This window comes from Physeter macrocephalus, chromosome 5 (genome assembly GCF_002837175.3).
Source record: "Physeter macrocephalus isolate SW-GA chromosome 5, ASM283717v5, whole genome shotgun sequence".
NCBI classification, from domain to species: domain Eukaryota; kingdom Metazoa; phylum Chordata; class Mammalia; order Artiodactyla; family Physeteridae; genus Physeter; species Physeter macrocephalus.
Genome location: NC_041218.1, coordinates 77,737,346 through 77,764,233, shown reverse-complemented (window position 1 = coordinate 77,764,233; position 26,888 = coordinate 77,737,346). Strand labels below are relative to the sequence as shown.

The 26,888-nt window shown below is 37.5% G+C and overlaps 2 protein-coding genes across 6 annotated transcripts in view; both read right to left on the bottom strand.

The window, feature by feature from the left end:
- Positions 1-272: 272 nt before the first annotated feature.
- Positions 273-18,118, bottom strand: NUP42 (nucleoporin 42). The gene is made up of 7 exons (XM_007116337.4): positions 14,566-18,118; positions 11,717-11,945; positions 10,257-10,351; positions 5,414-5,490; positions 4,581-4,667; positions 1,536-1,620; positions 273-889 (listed from the first exon to the last, which is right to left on the bottom strand). Exons 1-7 carry the CDS (start codon positions 14,675-14,677, stop codon positions 312-314), a joined length of 1,263 nt encoding a protein of 420 aa, XP_007116399.2. The 5' UTR covers positions 14,678-18,118; the 3' UTR covers positions 273-311.
- Positions 18,119-20,854: 2,736 nt separating this feature from the next.
- KLHL7 (kelch like family member 7) overlaps positions 20,855-26,888 on the bottom strand; it is a 58,498-nt gene continuing 52,464 nt past the window's right edge. For all 5 annotated transcript variants that reach the window (XM_007116338.4, XM_007116339.4, XM_055085046.1 and 2 more), the window contains 2 exons: positions 23,705-23,802; positions 20,855-22,279 (listed from right to left, as the gene is read on the bottom strand). In XM_007116338.4, the coding sequence (XP_007116400.1) occupies positions 21,996-22,279; positions 23,705-23,802 (382 nt within the window). In that variant the 3' untranslated portion in view covers positions 20,855-21,995. The remainder of the gene's footprint in view (positions 22,280-23,704; positions 23,803-26,888) is intronic.

Below are 26,888 nucleotides of genomic sequence, written 5' to 3'. Positions count from 1 at the left end.
GTAAAGTGATGTAGAATAAGAAAAGTACTTTATTCAGTGCACCCTGACAGTTTTTTCAGTTCCATTCATAATTACAGCCAAAAAAAAAAAAAAAATCCGCTGCTGAGTTTTTGTTTTAAATAGTTACACTCAAGAAGAAAATGCTAAATTTAAAACTCTTATTATTGAAAGTTTATACTTCTTATAAATATATATGTATATGTATAATATATATGTATATATATATATATATATATATATATATGCCCTTTCATAAGAACCACTCAAAACAATTTTAAAAGCTGTTCTTTTCTGTATTTAAAATTACTCGTTTAAATATTTAGAAGTTCCACAGGAGGTGGCTTTAATGGAATTTTTCCCAGAGTAAATTTCTTGGATTGAAATTGTTCCAGTTCTTCTGCTGTTAGTTGATTCCTGGGTGTGAATAATACATTATCTGTTGTGGTGCTGCCATTTGACAATGAGAGAGAGGTGGATATGCTGCTGTTTCCAAAGGTGTCACTGGATGACTTCGAAAAAGCAGTGTGAGATTGTGAGCCTGGACTACCAAAACCAGCCGAAGAACTGCCGCTTCCAAAGGCTGGGGCCTCTGGAGGTCCAACAGGGCCTGCTGCCATAGAAGCTGGAAATCCTGAAAATCCAGATGATCCAAAGCCAGAAGCTGCAGGGCTTTTAAATGAAAATGAAGCAGCAGATGTGATTTGGGGTTTCCCAAGTCCAAAAGCTGGAGTAGAAGCGGTGATGGCAGAATTGGCGGAGGGTACAGCTCCAAATGCTGGAGTATTCCCAAACACAGAAGGGCTTCCAGAAGGGGCAGTAGCAAATCCAGAGCTTGGTTTAAAACTAAAATTCTGAGCATTAATGCTGCTGTTGTTATTCACTGGAAAACCTACAAAAACCAGAAAAAGAAAAAAAGAATCTATTAGTCAGAAAATGTAGCTATATTACTACTCCCCACCTGCCCTTTTTTTTTTCTTATTTCTGCCATATTTTGATGATAATTAACTTACTGGAAGGAAGAAGAGAAAAGTGAAAATAGAAGCTAGGACAAACCCACTAAACCCTGTTGTCCTGTCTTTCTGCTACATTGATCTCATTTGCACCATAATTTACACTCAAGGAGGCAGCTCTTGAGAAACCTCAGGGATTAGGGAGTGAAACTTCACTTCACCTGTCCCCTCAACTCATTGGAGCTGTCATTTGAGGACAATACTATGCTGTTATATACAGGGACAACAAAGCCCTCAAAGGTGCTGCTAACCTAACTATGTATTCCTATGGAAGTCTTGAAAAACCATTCCTAAAATATACTTCTAAAGCCTGAGCCATAGGGTCTTTCAAAGAACATGCCCATTCTGAACCCCATTTCACAAATGCGTGATGAGCCAAATTCTTTGAAGCTCTATCATGGAAGGTGGTAGAATTTGCAAGGGTGACTTAAAATGGCACTAAACAAAACTTCAGGCTTTATATTTGAAACCTATAAAATCCTATTTTTCTGCATCAGTGAAATCCTTCATTACTTTGTCACTTACCTGGTGACCCAAATGCTACTGATGGCCTACTGCCAAATCCAAATGCAGGTGCTGCTTGATTTACTCCACCCTTTATATCAGAGAGCTATTAAAAAAAAGGTAGGCAAGTGAATAATTCTCAAGTACCCTTTCTATACACTTTATAGCCAAATTCAATTTTTAAAATGTGCACTTAAAAACGTCTTCATTTTGTTTAACACAGAAAAATGCCTACAAGTGAATGTTCATAGAAAAAAATGGGCCAGCCTCAATGAGTTCGAAGTGATTGTCTGGCTGATGAATTATGAATTTAAATTTTACTTATGCTTTTCAAACACTTGCTAAATTTCTTCAATGAACACATATTAAAATCAGGAAAATACTTTTTAATTCTAGATTTTAATTTCTACTGGTTGATCTGCATTTATCAAAAAACCTAGATATTAGGTAAAGGACCTTTAGAGGCTACCCAGTCTCAGTCTACTTACCCAAATGCTTGAATTGAAGTTAATTTGCAATTACATTATTAAAAGCTTACCACTGAAATCTATTAAACATTTCCTTTTCCCTGAAAATATTTTATGCCCTTGCTATTTTCTGCTCTAAAAATGTCTTTCATCTTTGCTTACTGAAATCTTAATCTCCTTTTCAAGGAACTTTTCACTTAATCCTTACCTCTAAGAAGCCTTCCCTCATCAACCTAAGCATATAAGATTTCTCTCATTTTAAAACCCTATTGGCATTTTTTCTTTAAAAAAAATCTTTACTGAGGTACAGTTTACATAAAATAAAATGCATCTATATTTTGATGAGTATTGACAAACTTATAACCACCACTACAATCAAGATTTCGAATATTTCCATCACCCATAAAAGTTCCCTTGTGTACCTTTCCAGTCAACACTCTCCCAACCTCTGGCCCCAGGGAACCATTCACCTACTTTCTATTACTAGAGATGAGGTTTGTCTTTTCTAGAGTGTCATATAAATGGAATCATATAATATGTACTTTTTCTTTTTTTCATCTAGCTTCTCTCCCTCAGTCATTAACAGGTATATGGATAAACAAATTATATCCATATAATAGATTAAAAGAATAAAGAATAAACCACTTGGCAGGGACTTCCCTGGTGGTCCAGTGGTTAAGAATGGCCTTCCAATGCAGGGGACATGGGTTTGATCCCTGGTTGGGGAACTAAGATCCCACATGCCACGAGGCAGCTAACCCCGCACGCCACAACTACTGAGCACACGGGCCACAACTAGAGAGAAGTCCATGCCCTGCAATGAGAAGCCTGCACAATGAGGAGCCTGGGTGCCGCAGCGGAGGATCCCGCATGCCGCGATGAAGATCCTGCTAACCGCAACTAAGACCCGACACAGCCAAAAATAAAATAAATAAATAAATATTAAAGAAAAATAATCCCTTGGCATAAAGAATTGACACATGGTAAGCCAGTTGTAGGTAGGCTGTCCAAGATTCTCACCTACAGAAGGGCCCCTAGGAAGGTGGCAAAGAACATGGAACTTCCAACCTTGAAGGAAGCTCTGTAGTTCTCTGGACTCAGTTATCCCTTCTACATCAGCAATGGTGATGGTGGGCTACCTCTCATCTAGAGAAAAAATACTTCCGAGGAGTCCTACTGAATTCAAATGGCATTACAACAACTGAAAGGTAGAAGAAATTAGCTTGCACAAGAGTCTAGTCATTTGGGGGTGTGTGTGAGGAATTGGGACATTGGGGTTGACACATATACACTATTGATACTATGCATAAAATAGACAACTAATGAGAACATACTGTAGAGCACAGAAAACTCTACTTAATGTACTGTGGTGACCTAAATGGTAAGGAAATCCAAAAAAGAGGGGATATATGTATATGTACAGCTGATTCATTCTGCTGTACAGTAGAAACTAACACAACATAGTAAAGCAACTATACTCCAATAAAAATTAATTAAACAAAAATAAAATGCAATGCCAAAAAAAAGAGTCTAGTCATTTAGAAGCACATATTTAAGAAAAGAATAGAGGGACTTCTCTGGTGGTGCAGTGGCTGAGAATCCGCCTGCCAATGCAGGGGACACTGGTTCGAGCGCTGGTCCGGGAAGATCCCACATGCCGTGGAGCAACTAAGCCCGTGTGCCACAACTACTGAGCCTGCGCTCTAGAGACCGTGAGCCACAACTATTGAGCCTGAGCGCCACAACTACTAAAGCCCACATGCCTAGAGCCTGTGATCCACAACAAGAGAGCCACCGCAATGAGACGTCCGCGCACTGCAATGAAGAGTAGCCCCCTCTCGCAACAACTAGAGAAAGCCCACGCGCAGCAATGAAGACCCAACACAACCAAAAATAAATAAATAAATAACTTAAGTTTTTAAAAAACGAAAGGAGTAGGGTGTCGGGACTTTCAAACAGTCATTCACTAACTTTAGGCAGCTACTACTCTCATAGCCTTTTTCAGAAAGTACAAAGAAAAACCACCTAGGAGACTGGAAATATCAAATTCTAAATGTAAATATCTTATTTAAAAATAATATTCTTAAGAACTTCTTATGGGGGTAGCAAAATAAACTTTATTGACAGAGATAATAAATATGCTCCAGTAGGATCATGTATCTTTGGGGACCCGTGGGCATATATCTCCTAAAGGCATTTCTGTATAAGACAAGGAACATATGGTCCTTCAGTCACAAAAGTATACATTAGTCTAAATATGCATTCATATTTTTCAAAGCAATTTCTTTTTAAATGCTGATAACCTGGAATACTTGAATTTATGTAATATTTTCCAATTTTTAAAGCTAGTACCACCAAAGTTAAAAACCTTATCTTAAAAATAGTTTTAGAAAAGCATAATTATCTGTGCTTCTCTGACTAAGGAACAGAGAGAAAACAATTCCAGGACCGTGACTCTAAATGATAATATAGTTCTTGAGAATGTGTGTATTACAATTCTTGACAGAGAATTTTAGCTTTGCTTTCCAAATCCAAAGTGAAATTCTGCAAAAAAGCAATAGATAAGACATTTCCCTGTAGAAAATTCTCCAATACTCACCAAAGCTATTGTAGTTGATGTATTTAGACTTTTCAGTTCATTTACCCTGTTCCTCCACTGATTTATTAACTGTTGGATGGAATGTAGCTGGAGAGAAGACAGAAAAATAATGAGTCAGTATTGAGTGTTTAAGATAATCTCTCCAACAACTTCATGTCTGTATTTCCAAAGTCACAATAAATTTATAAAACATTTTTACGGCCCATAACTTGTAAAATTTGCATTGACCTACCCCTACTTGCCAAAGATACTCCAGCTGTAGACCCCTTTCCCTGTTCTCCAACTCCTTGTATTACCTAGTTAAAATCACAAGTACCTGGCAGTACAGAGACAAACGTGTGTACTAGTTGAAACACATGATATTGACTATAGACAACAGAAAAATACAGGATTTATGTCATTTCCTTTAGGCACTGAACTTATTCAAGCCCAGCTTTTCAATTTTTTGATATATGAGAATGTTAATCTATATACAACACTGCATTTTATTTAAGTTTGTTTTTCTAGCATTCATTGTGGTGTCTGCACCTAAGAGATGCTCCATAGATGTTTGCCAAATGATGAAAGGTATGATTTCTGGGACTGATTGCTGGATAACCCGTAATAAAAATAATGACATTCCTAGTTACTACAGTCAAAGTATATTATCACCATTTTAGATAACCAACCAATTTCAAATAAATTCTAAATTTTAATTTAGAATATAAAAATAGCCTTGTTCTGAAAAAAAATTATAGACCTCATCCACTTTGCCAACACACAAGCAAGCCACTATAAAGAAGACAATAATTAACAGCTAATCTGTTAGGTAGATGAATAGGAAACAAACTTACATAACTCTGTAAGTTATTGCTGGTTAAGAAGTTATGGTATTCAAGTCTCAACTCCTCTGGTGAAATATCTGTAAAACCTGAAGTGAGGAATCAATTGGAATCTTTAAATACCAATACTTTTGATAGTATAGTAAAATAAGAGGTGCTAGACAGGAAAATATGCTAATCTTGATCATTAGAAAACTTTCATAATCATAAGGAAAACATTCAAAGCCTATACTCTATTTAATAAAGAATAAAATATAGTTGGTTATTTGATCTTTGAAGGGGAAAAATTTTCTAAAGATAAATGGAGTGGAAGGAATAATAAACAAAAGAAACAAGAAAGAGTTGACTACATATACATTCATACTTCTAAAAAAAATATTCTGTAAGTCAGAAACTACAATAGCAAAATTGAAAGGCAAACAGTAAACTGGGAAAACCATAATTGCAACATATATGACAGGAGAAGAGCTAACATCAATGTATAAATAGCTATTGCAAATCAGTAAGAAAAATAAGTTAGTATGGGCAAAGATAATGAACAGGTAATTCACAAAACAATTCAAATAGCCAGTAAATAAATGAAATTAAAAAGTTCACACACACACACACAAAAGTTCAATTTAAAAATACAACTTAAATAGAGATACAATGCTTTATTTATCATACTGACAAAAATTAATAATGACTAATTGTTATTAAGGATGTGGTGAAATGGACATTCTCCTAAGTTGCCATTATGGAAATCAAAAAGGTAAAACTTTTCTGGGAGGAAAATTGTCAATAAATGTCAAATGCCTTAAAAATGCTCATACCTTTTGATCTTAGAATTTCTAGGATTTAACCTCAGGAAATAATTAAATGTATAAACAAAGGGTGTTACATAAAAAGATGTTCATTCTAGTATTTTTAGTAATAGAGACACTGAGAACAAAGCAGAATACAACACTAGGTTATGATTCCTAATTATACATATAAATAACAAATATGTGTGTGCATGTTTTGAAAGAAATACACTAAAATGTTTCAGTTGTTATCTCTGAGATCAGTTGATCTTTATTCACATATTTCTGTATTTTCCAAGTTTTCTATGGCAACAGCTGTAACTTTCATAATTAGGAAAACTTTTTAAGAAAGGCAATTAAAGTCCAGGATATTTTTCTACAGAGAATTACTTATAACCAGACACCATTAATTCCAAAGACCCTTACCTCAGAATAAAGAAAAGACTAAACACTCAAATCAGAATCCTGGAGGCTCTGTAACAACTTGTCTTTACCACCTTTATTAACTGCTCAGGCTACAAAACCTAGAATAACTTTGCATTTCTCTCTTTCCCCATATCTAATTAATAAGCCTCTTGCCAGTTCTAGCTCCAAAACAGAACACGAATTTGACCTATTCTGTCTCCACTGCTAGTAACTCTCAGTCATCAGCAGTTGTCTCCTAACTCACTGCCCTGCCGCTATTTTGTCCCCCAACAGACCATTTCTTTTCATATAACAGTCTAAGTGAGCTTTTTAAAAATTAATTAATTTATTTATTTTAATTATTTATTTTTGGCTGCATTGAGTCTTTGTTGCTTGTGCACAGGCTTTCTCAAGTTGCGGTGAGCAGGGGTTACTCTTCGCTGTGGTACGCAGGCTTCTCAGTGCGGTGGCTTCTATTGTTGCAGAGCACGGGCTCTAGGCGTGTGGGCTTCATTAGCTGTGGCACACGGGCTCAGCAGTTGTGGCTTGCGGGCTCTAGAGCGCTGGCTCAGTAGTTGTGGCGCATGGGCTTAGTTGCTCCGTGGCATGTGGGATCTTCCCGGACCAGGGCTCGAACCCATGTCCCCTGCGTTGGCAGGTGGATTCATAACCACTGTGCCACCAGGGAAGTCCTTAAGTGAGCTTTTTCTAATCAGATCATATCCCTCCTCCGGCTCAAAGCTCTTTCTGGCTTCCTAGTGCAACTGGGCCCAACATAATCTGGCCCCTGGCTGCCTCTCTCTGGCCTTATGTCATATTACTCTTTCTCTTATTTACTTTCCTCTGGCAATTCAGGCCTTGCTAGACTAAATACACGCCAACCTTGTTTCCACAAGGGCCTCTGCACTAGCTATTGTACTGTCAGGAACATTTTCCCCCATATCTTCCCGTAAGTGACATCTTCTCTTCATTCAGGACTCAGTTCCAATACTGCTTCCTAAGAATAGATAACCACTCTCTGTGAAGAAACACTATCCCTCTGGCTACTTTCTCCTCCTTCCATCTGTTACTCATCTGAACCATGAAGACAGAAAATGATTTGAGTGACTATTTCCTCAATTCTTTCAAGGGTGGTACAAACGTAGTATCATTCTAGCTGCACAGGAAAAAGTAATTCACGATAATGGATGCCTACAGACAGTGATTCTCCAATTTTCTGGTTTCAGGACCCATTTACATTCTTAAAAATAAATAAGGATGCCAGACCTTTTGCTTACATGGGTTACATAAATCAATATTTACCACATTTGAAATGAAAACTGAAAAAATGTAGAAAATATTAATTTACTTTAAAATAAGAAACAAATATATCAACATAAATGAAGAAACTATTTTCCAAAACAAAAAATAAAAATTTAGTGATATAAGTGGCATTGTCTTATGTTTGTAAATCTCTTTAATGTATGGCTTCATAGAAGACAGTTGGATTATTATATCTGCTTCTGCTGTTCAGTCTGCTTCAACCTGTTTCAGTATATTGCCTGGTTCAAGTATATGAAGAAAAACTGTTCTCACACAGATGTGTAGCTGGAAAAGGATGACTTTAATGGCCTTTTCAGATAATTGTGGATATCCTTCTTGATACTATACCAAAACTTGACAGATAGTAGTTTCTTAAAGGTTAGCTACAATGTGGACTCAAATCATATTAATGAAATCATATTAATAAACCAAAACCATTAATTGTTTTATCTTGCACTTAGAAAGGATTTTTCAAACATGCATAATTTTGTAACATCACACATTGGTCATCTGGAAAATATTGGTTTACTGAGTTATCCAGAACCTCCAAATGTTGGCATATGTCATCTCACAATATCAAAAAAATTGTTAACGTTACTTTGTGTGTGCTTCCCATTTTGTCACATAGAATATTTAAAAGGTGTACACTTAAGGGTCAATATTTAATAAAATTAATAATTTTTACCTCCTCATCAAGGACATTCTTAAGTGAAAATGGCGTTAAAATTTTTTTTATGGACTATTATAATCTGCTAGTACAGTTTGTTGCCTGTGCCTCATCAAAGCTTTTGTACGAACAGTGCAAATGACAACACAGTGAAAATGGCAATTAATGTCTTAGTATTATTATGAAAATATTTCTAAACTTGTACAGCCCCTAAAAGGGTTTTAGCAATAGGGTTGCCAGATTTAGCCAAAAAAAGAGGATGCCCAGTTAAATTTGAATATTTGACAAACAACAAATACTTTAAAAGTATAAGTATGTCCCGGGAATTCCCTGGTGGTCCAGTGGTTAGGACTTGGCGCTTTCACTGCCATGGGCCTGGGTTCAATCCCTGGTCGGGGAGCTAAGATCCCACAAGCTGCATGGCACAGCCAAAAAAAAAAAAAAAAAAAAAAAAAAAGTATAAGTATGTTCCAAATACTACATGGGCTATTCATATACTAAAAATATTGTTTATCTGAAATTTAAATTTAACTGGATGTCCCATATTTTATCTTACAACCCTGCTTATGGATCTGCATTTCACACTGAGAACCACTGCTCTAGAGCATTAGGCATTACGTTCAATTCTGAACTTTGTAAAAAAGGCTTAACACTTATTTTCTTTACAGAAAAATCACTATCTAAAATTATCTTATTTATTTATATTACTTATTGCTTCCATCCCTCAAGAAAATAAACTTCATAAGGGATGGATCCTATCTATCTAACGCATTGCTATATCCCTAGCAACCAGAATGAGGCCTGGCACAAAAGAAATTCAGTAAGTATTTGTTGAATGATTAAGTAAATAAACAACTAAGGAGTGGTGTGACACAAATGCTCACAGAGAATGAGCAGATAGAGCAGAGACAGACAGAAATCCCCGAGTTCTGGGAGACTGAAAGGGCTTTCATCTTCTAGGCACTTGCTGTTCACCTTAATAGGGCCCAGGACCACCCAGAGTAGGCTTAGAAAACTGTGGTGGTCTAACGCAAGAGGGAGGGGATGCGGGGGGGGGGGGGGGGCGGGGTATATGTATACATAGGGCTGAAAGCAATTATACTCCAATAAAGATGTCAAGAAAACAAAACAAAAAAAACTGTGGTGGTCTAGCTTTCAGCCCAAAAAGGGCTATGGACAAAAGAAAATGGGAAGGAAAGGAGTATTCTAAAGAAATGCTATCTCTGTAGCCCAGCTAAGGCTCTTTACCTTCAAATATTACCCCCAGAAAGATCTCAACATGCTTTATGAAAAATTACTATCCTTAGAACAAAAGATAGGGGAGAAAGAGAACAGAATCAGGCAGCCAAAGCCTTGGCACAATGGGACTCTTCTATTCACTGCAGGCAGCTAAAGGGTTCTGAAGTTGTATCTACAGGAAACCAAGGAAGCAGAGCCTCTTCTTGGGCTTACAGAATTGGAAATGTGGTGGGTCCTGATTCTACTATTTTTCCCAAGGGATCTATATATCTTGAACTATATCTTCCAACCTCAATCTCTGAATTACGAAGTTCTGCTAGAATACTCAGACACTTTAAACAATGTCCAAACTCTCCTAACTGTAGCTAAGTTTGTGGTCGATTTCTTTATTTGACATAGTCTTGGTTTTAGAAAATAATAGTTGTAAAACACATTTTAAAAACACATAATTTCTAGTTACCTGAAATATTAGGTTTCTTTTTCACTGGTGAATAAACAGAAAACATCCACTGCCCTGATGATTCCCAAACCTCCATATCTTTTACAATTCCTTCCCTGAAAAAAAAAAAAAGGGCAAAAGATCTTTTTCTTCTGATTGTTAAAATTTATCATTTATAATTTTCAATGATTGAAATTTTAAATCGTAGTAAATATATAATTTTAGATTTTTCCGTTATATTTTCTGAGGAGTGTTCTTTAAAGCAGAAGCTTATAGAAATATGAGCTACATTTCATGATTATAAATATCATAATATCAAAGAAGTTCATAAGTTTGGTTTTCCAATACACTGAACCATTAACTGATACATTTACTGAGAACTCAACTATCGTACCATACATATCTTAAAGAACTGAAATATAATAAAATACACAATATTAAGTTTAATCTTTCTTTGTTCATTATCATTAACATCAATGATCATTTACCTGGGAAAGAAAGAACCAGTAAGTAATAAAGAACCATAAAATATTTAAGTGGTGAGGACTTCAGAGATCATTTTGTCTAATTCTCACATTTTGCAAAAAGGGAACAGACCCATGTCCATGGTTAACTTGTTGGCAAAGTCATGGATATATCTGGGTCTAAATTAAACATTTTCCCCTTATCCAAAATAGCAGAATTAATCAAATAAGAATAACTAATAAAATAATAATACAATTTAGGATTTTTATGACAATATCGAATATAGAAAGGAGGGTTTCTTTTCTCTTTTTTAATTTGGTTTTTTACTTTATTTATTTATTTTAATTAATTATATATGGTACATGGTTCAAAATGTTTACAACTAGTCTAATTTAGTTATGGGATGTAAAAGACTAATGAGTATATTTAAGTTCTGTCCTAGTTGCTGGGGGCTGACGGAACAGTTATACACAGCCAGGCACTGTTTCAGCAACAATCATAAATTCTACTACGAATGTTCTCAATAAATGATAAGAAATCTACTCCACAATAATGAAGGAAATCAAATGAAATGTTTGTATGGGCTTACTGAAGTAAAAGTTTTAGAAAGAAGAATACAAGATGCTATAAGTGACCTCCAAGATCACAAGTTGTTTTAAATCACCTCATACTTTGTAAAGAACTCATAATTTAATATAAGCAGGACTACATTAGAAATATATTCACAGTACAGTGTTATCAATAGTAAAGTGGAAAAAGCATAATTATCCCCAAGAACTCACTGTATTGATAAAGAAAGAAGAATGACATTTTTAAGTGAAATAAAGTATAGTATGATACCTGCAAAATAGTAGTTATCTCTGATCATGGATTTTTTTCTGCTTTTTGCTTATTCTGATTTTTTAATAATTTAATAAAGTAATAATAACATTACCTCTTTTTTAAGGAAAGTACTGTAGGTACTTTTGAAAAAAATAAGCAAATGGGCAGGAATTTTTCTGAAGGCGTTCACTTACAGAAGTTTCTTTTCATCTTTCTGCCCATCAGAGCTAGGTGAAGCAAATGGGTTCTGAGACAATCCAAACCCCCTGTTCCTGCTAGCTGGTGCTCCAGAATCAAAAGAAGCAAAAGATGGCTTTTCTTGATCTCTGCTGCCCCCCCATGGTGTGGATTTGGAGAAACTGGATGGCTGGATAACACTGGAATATCTCTGGCTGGTGGTATTCCATCCTCGTCTGTTACTACCTGAAATAAACAACAAAATAAACAATTTTACTAGCAACTCATTTTTTTTTTTTTTTTGCGTTACGCGGGCCTCTCACCGCTGCGCCTCTCCTGCTGCGGAGCACAGGCTCTGGACGCGCAGGCTCAGCGGCCATGGCTCACGGGCCTAGCCGCTCTGCGGCATGTGGGATCCTCCCGGACCGGGGCACGAACCCGCGTCCCTTGCATCGGCAGGCGGACTCTTTACTAGCAACTCATTTTTTTTTTTTTTTTGTGTTACGCGGGCCTCTCACCGCTGCGCCTCTCCTGCTGCGGAGCACAGGCTCCGGACGCGCAGGCTCAGCGGCCATGGCTCACGGGCCTAGCCGCTCTGCGGCATGTGGGATCCTCCCGGACCGGGGCACGAACCCGCGTCCCTTGCATCGGCAGGCGGACTCTCAACCACTGCGCCACCACGGAAGCCCGGAACTCATTTTTAAAATCTCTTAAAATTTCACTGTAGTTTGTCTTATTATGTGCAGACATTATGTAAAGATTCAACAAGCACTACATTTCCACTCATTTTAAATTACAAAACTCTTCATTTTCAATTTATATAGGTAAGTGTAGCATCAACAAATCACATAATGGTCTAAGTTAACAAGATTGAGAAGACTGTAAATCCACAGAAAAATAATGATATATTACTAAATTCAGCTGACCTAAGTTTATTAAGTAAACAACTGTTCGATAATGGAGTGGATAGAAGGCATGTATCCTAAATCATAAGCTCCTTCATGATAGAAAGATGTGTCTGTATCATTCTTTGCTCCCCAACTGGGCCCTATATAGTAGTAAAATCTGAAAAACAGACAATGTATTGAGAAGTGTATTGGATATAAAAGATTAGATTCTACCCTTTGTCCTTGAATAGGTGGGTAAATCTATTTGACTCAGTATTCTCTCCGAGAAAACAACACCTACCCACCTACCTTCCATAAGGAGATTATAGAGGTAATTTACATATGAATAAAGTGCACTGAGTTGGTCTATTATGAGCAGATTTCTAGTATTCTATAATTATCAAAATGAGCCAACATTTTTCTCCTCTCTGTCTCTATATTTTAGAAATTTTTTTCACTTCTACTGTCTCATTTATTCATCACTTCTTAGTTGGGGTCAAGATAATTCACCTTGTTCCTGACTGAATTAGGAGATACGCCATTAAATATGTATATTAAAAACTGGAGTGATGGGAGATACACTCCTTTATGAAAATTCACCTCCCAATTCTAAAACTGCTTAACAAAACCTAAGAGGAAAGGGGGCAGATTGCTAGACCAGATCCCTCAAGTATGGGTTAATGATATTTTATTTTCCTAGAGTTTCAAATCCCTTGCGGGGATGACACAACTGAAGAAATTCATTCCATCTTTTGTATACAGCTTTTGGTCTTCATACTTACTAATTCCATAAGCATTTATTTGTTCCTGGGCATTAAATACACTGTTTACTTGACTAGTTTTATCTCCACTTTTAAAATCCATTAACATTTATCCATTCAACATTTATTCTCTAATTACTGCATTTAGAGTGAGTCTCAACAGAATGTCAGATACTACGATTTGTTGTTCCTGGAAATACTCGCACATTTATCAGATCCTGAGTCTTAATTTTTGGTTTGGAATATTTCACTAGACCAATTGTGTGTGCTGCAAAAAGGCTGTCTCCAAGAAGAGGAATCAGACGTCATACCGCAATGTAACACAAGGTTTACGGGTCAAATGAATAGCCCTAAAGGAGGAAAGAGAAGGGAGAGGTGGTCAGCATCTTGTGGTACCTTTAAGGACTAAGTTCCAGTCCTAAGAAAACCTAACTATTCATCTGACCTCTAAAACCTTGCATTGTACTATGGTTTCATTTCGGACCCTTCCTCTCCTCGAAGACAGTCAATCCTTTTGCATCATCCACAACTGGTTTAGTGAAATATTCCAAAAGCTTCGACAATGACTTAGGCCAGGAAGCAGGTCAGCGTAGTCCTGCACCCCCTTCCTTCACAGCCCATAGTTCTTAACTGGGCATCCCACTCTCGATTTTACCCCAAATTTTATGAGCATGTGCATTTATCTGAGGTTAATGGCTCTATAGCCTTTTATTAGATCTTCAAAGGAGTTTCCCAAAGTTAAGAATCCTGACTTTGACCCCAGTTGCTAGCCTCTCCCTAGAAAAAAGTTTAGAAAAAATTATATTCAAGGCAACAAGGGGAAAAAAACAAGTACCCAGAAGGGTAGTAAAGTAGTAAAGAAAGGAGGCGTCTGGGTCGACCTATGCCAATTCTGCGAACCACTGCCACCCAAAGACAAGGTAAGTTCTGACACGTATTTCGACTTAAAAATTAACTGTTTTTCATTAGTAACCAGGACCAAGCCCATGCCTCCAACCGCTCAACAAAAGCCAACCGAGTTCCTAATAAATGAATAAAAAAGCCGGTGGGCGGGGCAGGAGAAGGGACGACGCGGGCACGTCCGCGTCACCTGACCGGCGCGCCACGGCGCTGTGCCCAGCGGCTGGGCCCACGGGGGACGGCTGTTCCTCGCCGGTCCGGCCCCACGCCAGGCCTTCCCCAGCTCGGCTAGGGGCGAAGGATGGAAGAGAACGTCACCTGAGAGCTGCTGCTGCCGTCCTTCGCCCGCACCCCTGGTGCCGGGATGTTCGTTCCAGCACCGATCTCCGAAGCGACACCGGCCTTGAAGGAAGAACTGACAAATGGTCATGGCGACGGCATCGCGGACGGAACTGTTTTCAGTCGACACCCTCAGCTAGCAGAGCCCAAGGCAACCGGCGGTCGCGGTTCCGCTACTGTGACGTCATCTTCTCGCGCCTGGGAAAGGCCCTTTCTCTCTTGTCCCGCCCCCAGTGCGGAGAGGCGTGGATTTTACCCAATAGGATTTGAGAAGAGTGGGACCGCCCCCCCACGCACCGAGCGTGGCCTGGGAAGGCAGGATGATTGAAAGGTTATGTGGAGAAAGCTGCCGAAGACCGTGGTGTAGAGTCTCGTTCATCAGGGGAGGCTTGAGGTCCAAAATGAGAGGAAAGAAAGTTGGTCAGGCAAACCCATAACTTCAGCAAGGCCCTGAGAGGAGGATTAGCTGTGGTTTGAGAGACCGAGTCGTATTTTTCATTTGTAACTGCTGAGAAAGTAAAAATCTGCCCAGCCATTCATCAGGATGGGTAACAGTATTAAGATAAAGCCAGTTGTAACGTTTACAGGAAAGTTTCTTTTAAGGACAAACTGCAACTGAAAAGTATCATAACAACCCGCGTCTTTGGATGAGTACTACATTCTTACACGGAGAAGCCTTGTTCTTTAAAGTCCATGTAAACGTTGCTATTTGAAATTTTATCAGTAAGAATGAAACATTCCACTCTTGCCTGGAGGATCTAAGACACTTTGACACAGAGAAGCAGCTTCTATTTCTAATCAGGTGCAGAGCTGCAGACAAGGGGTTCCTGAAAAGAACATTACGTATTCTCTTAACTTTGTGGTTTCCAAGGGAACATGACCCTACACCCACTTCTCACTCCAGATGTGATGTTGATGTCTCTTTACACTGCTCTGCTTTGAGACTATCAAAACTGTTTCATTTAGATTTTACCTGAACTCCACCTTTCCCACAAATCCTACATCTACCTTTTCCATTGTGTGGTGAGACAGCCTACAGTTCCTCTAGTGTGCAGTCTCCTTGGTTGCAATGCGTCAATAAATCTGACTTTGTTGGATTACAGGTTCATCCCCGGTGGTTTAAGATGACTAGCCATTGTTCTTGCCCATATACTTTGTTTGGATTTTGATGACAGCAGAATCTCCAGGAGCACTGGGAATAACTGGTGCAACCTAGTTAATTTTTTTAAAAATCAGTTTAATTCATTTATTTTGAAAAAAATTTATGGAGGAGTTACATGTATATATAGTACAAAGGTCTTTTTCCTGAACTTTGAGACTATATTGCGGACCTCATGCCCCAACACCCAATTATTTATTGTATTTCCTACAGACAAGGACATTCTACTTAACAACAATATAATCACCAAAATCAGGACATTAATATTGCTGAATACTACTATCTAATCCTTAGATTCTATTCATATTTTGCCTAATGTCCCAATAATGTCCTTTAAAGGACAAGGATGCAGTTCGGAATCATTGTTGCTTTCTTCAGGCTTCATTCTGGAACATTTTCTCAGTCTCTCCTTGACTTTCATGACCTCGACACAAACATTACAGCTAGTTATTTTGTAGAATTTCCTTAATGCAGACTTATCTGTTTTCTAGTAATTAGATTTAGATTATGCATCTTTGGCATCCATGGTCTTCACAATGTACCTGTCAAGTTGTGCACAATTTCTGTTTGTCACATTGTCACGTTCACTTTGATCACTTCAGGTGTTGTCTGGCAAGCTGCTCCACTGTAAAATTACTCTTTTCCTCTGTTAGTAATAAGGATTTTGTAGGGAGAGACTTTGAAAGTATATAAAAACCTCATTCCTCACCAAACTTTTAGTTCACTCATTTATTTATTCCTATCGGTATGACTTATGGTTTCCAATTTTATTCATTGGGTTATAATTTGTTACTGTCATTTATTGTGATGCTCAAATCATTTCCAGTTGACACATCCCATGATTCTTTGAGCACTTCACTTCCTGGCCTAAAAGATGCTCCAGGGTCATCTGACACTTTCCCTGCTTCCGTCCTGGAATCAGCCTGTTCTTCCAAGGAGCCCTGGGTCTTTTTTGGTGGCACTCACAAGATCTGAGCTCTAAATCTGCTCATTGCTATTGTGGTATCTTTGTTCCCAAATCCTTTCATGGGCATTGCTAGAGAATACATACTATAGACAGACACATTAATACATATTCCTATATCTATATGTATATTAAAAACTATGACTTCGCACTGATAACCTCCAATTTCAACCCAAGATCACAGAATTCATTTCCCCTGTTTTTTTCTTTCACAGTGAGAAACTTGGCTCCCATCATTCTTAACATATCTATTTTCAGCAGTTCCCTTGTAGTAATGAATCTCTCACTGTGTTCACTGACTTTTCATCATGCAAATGCCAGCATGTGTAAGGACTTTGCTGGCATCAAAGACCTAAAATAATACCAGTTAGGCTGAAGCTTAAACGAGGGTGTGTATGGTGCTCCGTGAAGGTGGAGAGGTGGGCAAAGCCAGAATCCTGACTGAAATCATCTGGATAAACTGCTGTGTGAGATGATGACAGACTAGGGCTGAGGCATGTAGAACTCAGTAGTGATAGGGGAGGGATAGGTGGAAATCAGGAGAGTGAGGTCACGGGAAGGAAACGTCTGGTTTCAAGGTGGCAGAGTAAAAATGCCTCTGCCACCCTTTCCTCTTGAAAATATCTCAAAATGAGAGGGAAAACAAGCAAAAACATCATCTTTGATTATACTAGGAGATAACCGTAATTTCAAACCACAATTTATGAAGACTGAATGCACACAGAAGAGTACATAGTAAATTAGAGGAAGAATCATATTCCTGTAAGATGGACAACTGATGTCCCCAGAGAAGGCTGAAAAGCCACAAGAATTAAGAACCACCAGGTAGCACAGAACGGTGGACTGTTTGAAAATCTGTATGTGGTTCAGTTAGAAATCCATTAGGTGACTATCCTTACCTGTTGGGAGATAGGTTCTTTTCTTGAAAAAAGGGAACAAGAGAGGCTTCAGAGTCCAGGATGTAAATATAGAGTGGCAAGTTATGGTACTGACCAAAGGGGAACCGAACTCTGCCTGTTGAATGGTGCTTTGCCTGAGCCCCAGAAATCCTGCAGCCAGGCCTACTGTCAGTCTATTCCCAGCTTGCCCTCCCCCACCCAAGGGGTAGGAGTTTGTAAGTTTATATTCTGGAGAATCAAACATCCCAGAAAAAGATCTATGGATCTCTTATGGATCTCCAACAAAAACAGGCAGCCAGGGGCTTCCCTGGTGGCACAGTGGTTAAGAATCTGCCTGCTAATGCAAGGGACACAGGGGTTTGAGCCTTGGCCCAGGAAGATCCCACATGCCGCGGAGCAACTAAGCCAGTGCGCCACAACTACTGAGCCTGAGCTCTAGAGCCCGCGAGCCACAACTACGGAGCCCACGGGCGACAACTACTAAAGGCTGCGCGCCTAGAGCCCGTGCTCTGCAACGAGAAGCCACGACAATGAGAAAGCCCTTGCACCGCAACAAAGAGTAGTCCCCGCTCACCACAACTAGAGAAAGCCTGCACGCAGCAACGAAGAACCAACACAGCCATAAATAAATAAATAAATAAATAAATAAATAAAAAGGCAGCCATTTCCTTAACATATGATGAGATTCACTGACAATTCAGCTCACGTTTGTAAACAAAAGTTCACAACTTTTTAATGTCTAATTTTAAATATAAAATGCACAGCCAGGCACCAGATACTTGAGAAAAGATTCCAACAGGAAAGAGCAAAGCAATCTAAAAAGAAGTCAGAGGAAAGAGAAACACACCAAAAATATAAGTAATGTTAAGGAAACTAAAATATCCTCAGACAGGGCAACATAAAACAAAACCAGCATGCTACATAAAAGGACAATCCTAAAAAGAAAATGCTCTTGGAAATTAAACATGGATAGTGGAAACAAATTCAATGGATGGTTGGAAGATAAAGTCAGGGAAATCCCCTACAAGAACTGAATAAATTATACTCCAATGAAGATGTTAAAAAAAAAAAAAGTGAAATAAACCAGACCTTGAACCCCATTTTACAGCTTTGTTATCAGAAGAGGTTTAAAGCCCTGGAAAGTAAAAAAGCTTTCTAGTTAGTAAGGATGACATGTCAGACAATTTCCCAGTACAGATTTTCTCCTAAAGTAGTTTGAATCACCTTGGGAAGGACGAAAGTTAAGAAGATGAAAGATTCAAGCTTTTAAAAGTCTTTTGAGGCAACTGTAAGGAGAAAGGGGGTTATTTAAAGGAATGATTTATCAAGTGCTGAACGATGTAACCTGTAAAATATTATTTCATATTAACAAATTACGGGGACTTAGTGAGAACTGTTTTGGTGCCATGTTTGAGTGGACTGAATTTTTGAAGTTGTTGATGTGTGCCACAAAAAAAAAAAAAAAAAAAAAAAAATATATATATATATATATATTATTTCATATTAACAAATTACGGGGACTTAGTGAGAACTGTTTTGGTGCCATGTTTGAGTGGACTGAATTTTTGAAGTTGTTGATGTGTGTTAACACTACCACCCTTAAAAAGCAAAATTTCCTTCAAATATCTCCTTTACCCTGGCCTCTGCAGCAAATCCAAAATATTTGCTGTTAACAGTATATGAGGCAAAAGGAAAATAGACCGCTGGTTTTAAAAAATGGCTCCTTTTCATGACTAAGTTTTCCATGACATTATATGTCACATTTTTGAAAGCTAGGTCACAATTGTAATTAATGACTGTTTTTGACAGCAACAATTTTTTTCAAGACATTAAAATTTCATGTTCACATTGTGATTTTCAAAAGTAAAAGCTAAACTGCTATGTCATCAAAGTCGTGTCACTGCAAAAAATATAACATTAACAATCACATATCTACTAAAAAGAAAGTAGAGCACTATACAGGATAGGAATTTGGGGTGGGGGAGTAATAGAAAATATACTCGCCAACATATTGTACTTTTACTCATTATCATGATATTGACAATATCATAGACTATTTCCAGGACAGAAAACAGACACTAATTAGAATTACTAACATTACTAAGGAAAAAAAACCACACAAACTTCATTATAACCTACATCAAAGCTGTCTACATACTTATCGTAGTGTGCTCTAGTCAGCAGATACAGCCTAAAGAAAAGGGTAGTTATTTAAAATACCTTAAACAGCTGCATATTCCCATATGGGAAATTATTGTATCAAATTAAGTAATATAACCATTGTAATATGATAAATGGATATTCTACCCTCAAAAAAATTGACACATTTTTTCCAACGGAGAGAAAAATTCAAAATCCAACATAAAAAAGTTCAGAATGGGCAAATCTAGAGACAGAAAGATTAATGACTACCTAGGGATGGGGTGTTTGGGAGATGCAACTGGGTTGAATAATGTCTCCCCAAAACTCTAAAATGTGACCTTATTTGGAGACAGGGTCTTTGCAGATGTCATTGGTTAAGATATGGTCACAATGGATTATGAGGAGGGTGCGCTAAATCCAATGACTGTTGTCCTTATAACTCCACATGAAGATGCAGAGAGACGAGACACACAGGGAAGAAGGCCATGTGAAGACTGGGGCAGTGACTGAAGTGATGTAGTTAATAAGCCAAGAAACACCAACATTTGCCGGCAGCCATCAGAAGCTACAGGAGAGGCATGGGAAGTTTTTGCCTCAGAGCCTCCAGAAGGACTCAACCCTAACAGCACCTCGATTTAGGATTTCTGGTCTCCCAAATTGTGAAAGAATAAATTTCTGTTGTTTTAAGCAACAAAGTTTATGGTAATTTGTTACAGGAGTCATAAGAAGGTAATACAGGGAAAATGGGGAGTGACTGCTAATGAGGATGGGGTTTCTTTTTGTGGTGAAGAAAGTGTTCCAAAATTATAGTGATGGTTGCATAACTGTGAATATATTAAAGACCATTGAACAGTACACTTTAAATCAGTGAACTATATCACATGTAAATTATACCTTAATGTACATAAAACCTTACATAAATAGAAATACATCTACCATAATCTTTTTATAATTCCTTTTTCATTTAAACATTTTTAGGTTTTAAGCTTATAACCCCCATTATAAAGAAAACAATAAAAATTTAAAAAGAAACATTGTTTCACAAGTTCAAAAAACAACCATTACCTAACACATTTAAAATGAAGAATGAACTTAGCGGTCTACTTGAAGTTTAAAAATATTTAATATTACCAGGTAAAAACATGGATGGTGACAGCTTTACATGGCTCACTCCATACATTTCATAATGTAAAAGGGCAAAACATTACTAGGAAAGAAATGAATAGCTGGGTTTGTAAAAGATTTACTGACCACATATAAGCAATTAATACAAGATGACAAATATTTAACTGAACTAAAAAACTTTTAGAGACAACTGGGTCAAATATCAATGATGTGCTCTGCTAAGGAAATCATGTACCTTTCTAATCTGTAAGAAGTTCAAAATGTATAACTATCAGTGTGCTATTCTAGTGACCTAGAAATTTGCTATAAGTAGCTTTCTTTTGCTAGGTAATAATTCTTATAATGATTGGATTTTATTTAACAGAGTGAGCACTGAAGAGGCATAATCCTTTATTAACTCCTGGGAAAAAAAGTGATATAAATTAGTGATGGGTGCTAGTCTTGACATTTTGTGTTAAAAAGATGGAATTATTTAATTGGATAGAATATATTTCATGAGGAGTTGGGTACATTTGTAACTCTCAAAATGTGTTTATGAAGTTTTGTGAGATATAAGTGTAAGCTTTGACTCACTCTGGCTTGCTTTTAAAATGCAATACCTTTGGCACTAAATGGAACAAATGAAGACAAGCAAAACTACGTGAGACTAAGCTGCTCCATCAGAACTGCCTATCTTTGACTTACAATTCATACTATTTCTTAGTTCTTGACTGAACAGAAACAAACAGACCTAACTACATAGCACTTCTATGATGTATGAAAATAAAATCTAGAGCTAAGATGAGGTTGCTTCTATGGTGAGTCAATCCCCCATTCTGCCATAATCATAGTTACAAATGTGAAATTCATTTAAGAATTCATACTTTCACCAAGTGCTTATAACTTTACAAGTTTTCTTGCTAGATATGTTCTTGGTTATGTGGCCAGCTGAAATATGGTCTTTGAATGAAGTAAGAAATCCCATAAAAAAGAAAATCTATTTTATAGGAATCTTACTTTACTTGAAACTTCCTTGAAAAAAACAAAACACCAAACTAAAACTTTGTAACCAAACTCTTGGAACAAAGCACTGGTGGCCATACTTTTGAGTCTCCAGTGAGTCTTGAAGTTCACTCATTTTTCATGTTTCAAGGGTTTCTTCATTTGCTCCACAAGTATCAACAACACAAATTAAACAACTTGTTACTGGAAAAGCTCGGACTTTGGAGTTGGCGATCCATTTGTCTGTTTCAGTGTTATATTCAAGGATGTGTCCTAATCGACCCACACCTTGAAAACCAGCCAAGACATAAACTACAGAGCCGACTGCTGCACACTTGACTGTTACACCCTTCCATGGCATTGGTGAGACCATCTTCCATTCATTTAATTTAATATCGTAATATTCCACATTGTCCAGACCACCTTCAAAAGAATAAAACGTGAACAACTATGTGAACAATTCTAAGGTCTCTTAAAGTAGTAATTCTTCGTATTTTTTCCAAACCTTTTATTATGAAAAACTTCAAACATGCAGAAGAGTTGTAAGAATTTTACAATGAATCCTCACATATCTACCATTTAAACTCCTATTCTTACTTGAACACAACAGAAATTTAACTTAATTTTCATCTGTCTTTTTAGAATCATAAATATTTATATTTATTCTATAAAATTAAAGATGTTCTATCTGCTCTGGAAAAATTAAAAAGTAGACCAGTGAAGTTTCCTTCTGATTAAATTTGATTATAATCATTCAAACGTCCTTCTTTTTCCTTCTACCATTTATTTGTCAGCAGCTTATGAAAAACAGCAATGGATAGAGACAGAAGAAGGAAATAAAGCTATTTCTTTGTTATACTTAAGTAATGATTAAAGGTACTGACTAAAATAAGCTTTGTGGATCTTATCTATAGATTCAGTCCAAATTCTACATTATTAAAAGCAATTATTTAAGATTCTTTAGTACAACATTATTTAAGAAAATAAAAAGATCAAATTTATTCATTTAAAAAAGTAATAATGATATTTTCATGCAACGTTTAAAAATGTTTAGGAAAGGGGCTTCCTTGGTGGCGCAGTGGTTGTGCGTCCGCCTGCCGATGCAGGGGAACCGGGTTCGCGCCCCGGTCTGGGAGGATCCCACATGCCGCGGAGCGGCTGGGCCCGTGAGCCATGGCTGCTGAGCCTGCGCGTCCGGAGCCTGTGCTCCGCAACGGGAGAGGCCACAACAGAGGGAGGCCCGTATACCACACACACACAAAAAAAAAATGTTTAGGAAACACTGCCATTCAGAGCTTGGATACAAGTCCTAAAAGTTAAATTAAAAAGTTTTAAAAGTTATATTAAAGTTCAAATGTTTCTGTCACTCAATAAGTGTTTTGTTTTTTTTTTTTAATATTTAATTTATTTATTTGGCTGTGCCAGGTCTTAGTTGTGGCATGTGGGATCTTTAGTTGCGGTACGTGAACTCTTAGTTGCAGCATGTGGGATCTAGTTCCCACAGCAGGAATTGAACCCGGGTCCCCTGCATTGGGAGCATGGAGTCTTAGCCACTGGACCACCAGGGAAGTCCCCACTCAATAGTTCTTAAGCTAATGTGATACTATTCCCCAGATGGTATTTGGAAATGTGCTAAAGCCACCTGAGACTGTCACAATGACTGGTGGCTATTACCTACATTCATGGACAGAAATGTTAAACGTATTACAATGTTTCATAAACCGTTAGTTCACAGAAACTATAAAAAAAAAAGTCTAATGATGTATGTGATCAAGAATCATTTTCATAACTTAAGGAAATATCAGCAAATTCATTGTGAAAGTTGAAAAGTGAACTAACTTCACATACCTAAGCCATTCTGACCACCCACAGCAAATATCTTGTCTTTTACAAATACCAGTCCATGATTCTTCCTGGCTTCAATCATTGGACACAGCTCAGTCCATCTGAAAAAACAGGAAAGTTTTTAGGATACATGTTCACAAGAAGTAAAAGGACTCATACGAATTTATAAGAAAGGTCTGTTATCCCAAGTAAGCGATCATTTACCACTCACATATGTGTACACATGCACACATACACACACACAAATGTGCGCGTGCACGTCTGGAAAGCTAGAAAACAAAAGTTTAACAGTGGTTTTCAGTAATTTATAGGTGGGGTAAATAGGGATTTTATTCCTTTTAACTCCAATAGGATATGGGAAACAGGATATCTGGAGACTATTAACATGTCTTTGGAAGACATCCATATCCTATAGTTCACAATAACTTGTAAAACAGTAACAAACAGAACAGGGAAGATACGTAAGAAAATATAAGGTACTAATATGGTTTTAGTCACATGTGGTTTTAATTAATATTTACATAGGGTAAGTAAAACAAATTTATCATGGGCCTCTAGCAATCAGCAAATTAGCATATCTGTCACTATTCACACACACATCTTTAAATATACACTTAGAACTTCAGGCAGCTCCTATCATTCTGTCACGTTTAATAACTTATTAGCACGTTGCTGTGATCACAGGCACTACTATAAAGAAAGAGATTGAGAATATAAATATGGACACAGGTGTTGAAGGATACTAATTCACAGGTAGCAGCATTAAGCACACAGACAATTTTGTTATTGTTTTCTATGAGATTCATCTCTTCTTTTGCATGTACTCCCATACAGATAACTGACATTTGTGATTGTGAAGGTGGTACCAGCACACAGCTCTTAACAGCTGATATAAATCGAAAGACTCCAAACAAAAACAAAAAAAGGGCAATTTGGCATAAGTGTAATGCTCTAATATGGTTATTTATAACTCTTCTTTTAAATAATTTAATACATTTAACTTTTCAAAACATAATTAGAGCATAATGATGAACTCTGAAATATCAACAACTCTTGTTGCCTTATATTTACATACTTTTGGTTTGTTTTAAAAATGGTTTGACAGTCACCACTCTCATTTTCTGAGCATTCAGTTAAAGTAAGTCCTCCTGTTTTTCAGGATGCTCCTCCAGGTGAAAAGACCAGCATTCAGCTAGAAACTGGGAGAGCCAGTACTCGACTTCCACAGCCTCTCCACACAGTGAGCTGTCAAAGTGTGTTAAACAGAGTATCTGACTTGGAAAAATTCAATATACATACCCCTTTCTTCTCTAAATATGTCTATGATATAAAATAAGAGAATGTTTTATGTATATCTAAGTCTCCTCAAGGTTTAGAATTAAGGAACTTCGTGAAACACGCTTCCTTCCTCCTATAATTCACATGCAGAGTATGCACTAGGTCTCTGCTCTCTCCAACCTGAGTTTAGTGTTCAGTAGCTTTCCTCAAAATTCTAACTGTGGAAACTGTGTTGTGTTGTTTCCATAGGTTTCATTTCTTAGCTTCCAATCGAACATATTCTAGTTAAAAAACACTTTAAAAATTGTTGAAATTGGGAAGAAACAGTTTTACAAAAAATACGTTGGATGGACACAACATATTAGAAAGGAAATCATAGTAGTATATAACATCTTTCATTTTGAGATTTGGATAATTATATTCACACTAGCTTTTCACTTAGGAAAATTTAGAGAATATAGAGGATTCAAATTTAATACATAAGCTCAATATATACAAGACAAAAGAAATGCTAAGTTGCGTAAGTTTTAAAATATTCCCCAAACTGGTAATATTCACCTAGTTTTAAAAAATACTGAAGTTGTAGAATCCCTTTATACTCTTTCTCTGCTACTATAAACAAGAATATATTGATTTACACTGATACTGCCTGAATAAAGATCTCAGAATTTAGAAGCCCAGAGTTCATATGGTATGGGTTCTACTCTAAGATATTTTTTTAGAAATGAAACAATAATTTGGCAGCAGAATGAAGAGATTACAGTTTTCCAACTAGTATGCTGTAATGCTTTTTGAGTATAGGATTTATGGGAGGTAAAGTAGAGACTGATATAGGAGGGTGGACAGTTGGTATATACCCTGCTCCTATGGTTTAGGACAAGAGGGGATGGATAGATAGCCGGATGGATGGATGATGGGATTAGGATAAGGCATATATCCCCAGTGTGCCCTGGAAAGTACAAAGGTACAGTTTAAAAAAACATTGGGGGGCTTCCCTGGTGGCTCAGTGGTTAAGAGTCCGCCTGCCAATGCAGGGGACGCGGGTTCGTGCCCCGGTCCGGGAGGATCCCGCAGGCCGCAGAGCGGCTAGGCCCGTGAGCCATGGCCGCTGGGCCTGCGCGTCCGGAGCCTGCGCTCCGCAACGGGAGAGGCCGCAGCAGTGAGAGGCCCGCGTACCGCAAAAAACAACAACAACAAAAAAAAAAAACAAAAAAACACACACACAAAAAACATTGGGAAGTATTAAGTTTGATGATCTCAAGAGATTTCCTAGTCTAGACACTTAGCAAAAGATAAGTTTCAAGGTAAGCTTCTTTCAATTCTATCCCTAACATGGGTGACTACTTGAGCAAAAAATGAGAAAAGAACAATTGTAATTGCACTTTTCTTTGGGAAAGGAGTTACTGATTTTGCTCCCTTAAATCCTTCAAAAATAGGTGGGAAGCATAAATAACTGCAAATGACAATCATATTTTATAGTTAAATCTTTACTCTTAATTTAATAAAAGCAATAGCTGGAGTAGAAGACTTCTATGTTTTGTAGCCTGGAAATATTTCCTAAATACAAAAATTGAGCACAAGAGTTTTGGTGCGGCTCTTTGGTATAACATTTAAGTTGAATATATTTGCCCAATAACTTGTTCTGGTAAAGGAAGAACAATCCTTTCAAACGAGCAAGTTAATTTTCTTTTTTTTTTCTTTTTTCTTTTTTTTTTGCGGTACGCGGGCCTCTCACTGTTGTGGCCCGTTGCAGAGCACAGGCTCCGGACGCACAGGCTCAGCGGCCATGGCTCACGGGCCCATCCGCTCCGCGACATGCGGGATCTTCCCGGACCGGGGCACGAACCCGTGTTCCCTGCATCGGCAGGCGGACTCTCAACCACTGCGCCACCAGGGAAGCCCAAGTTAA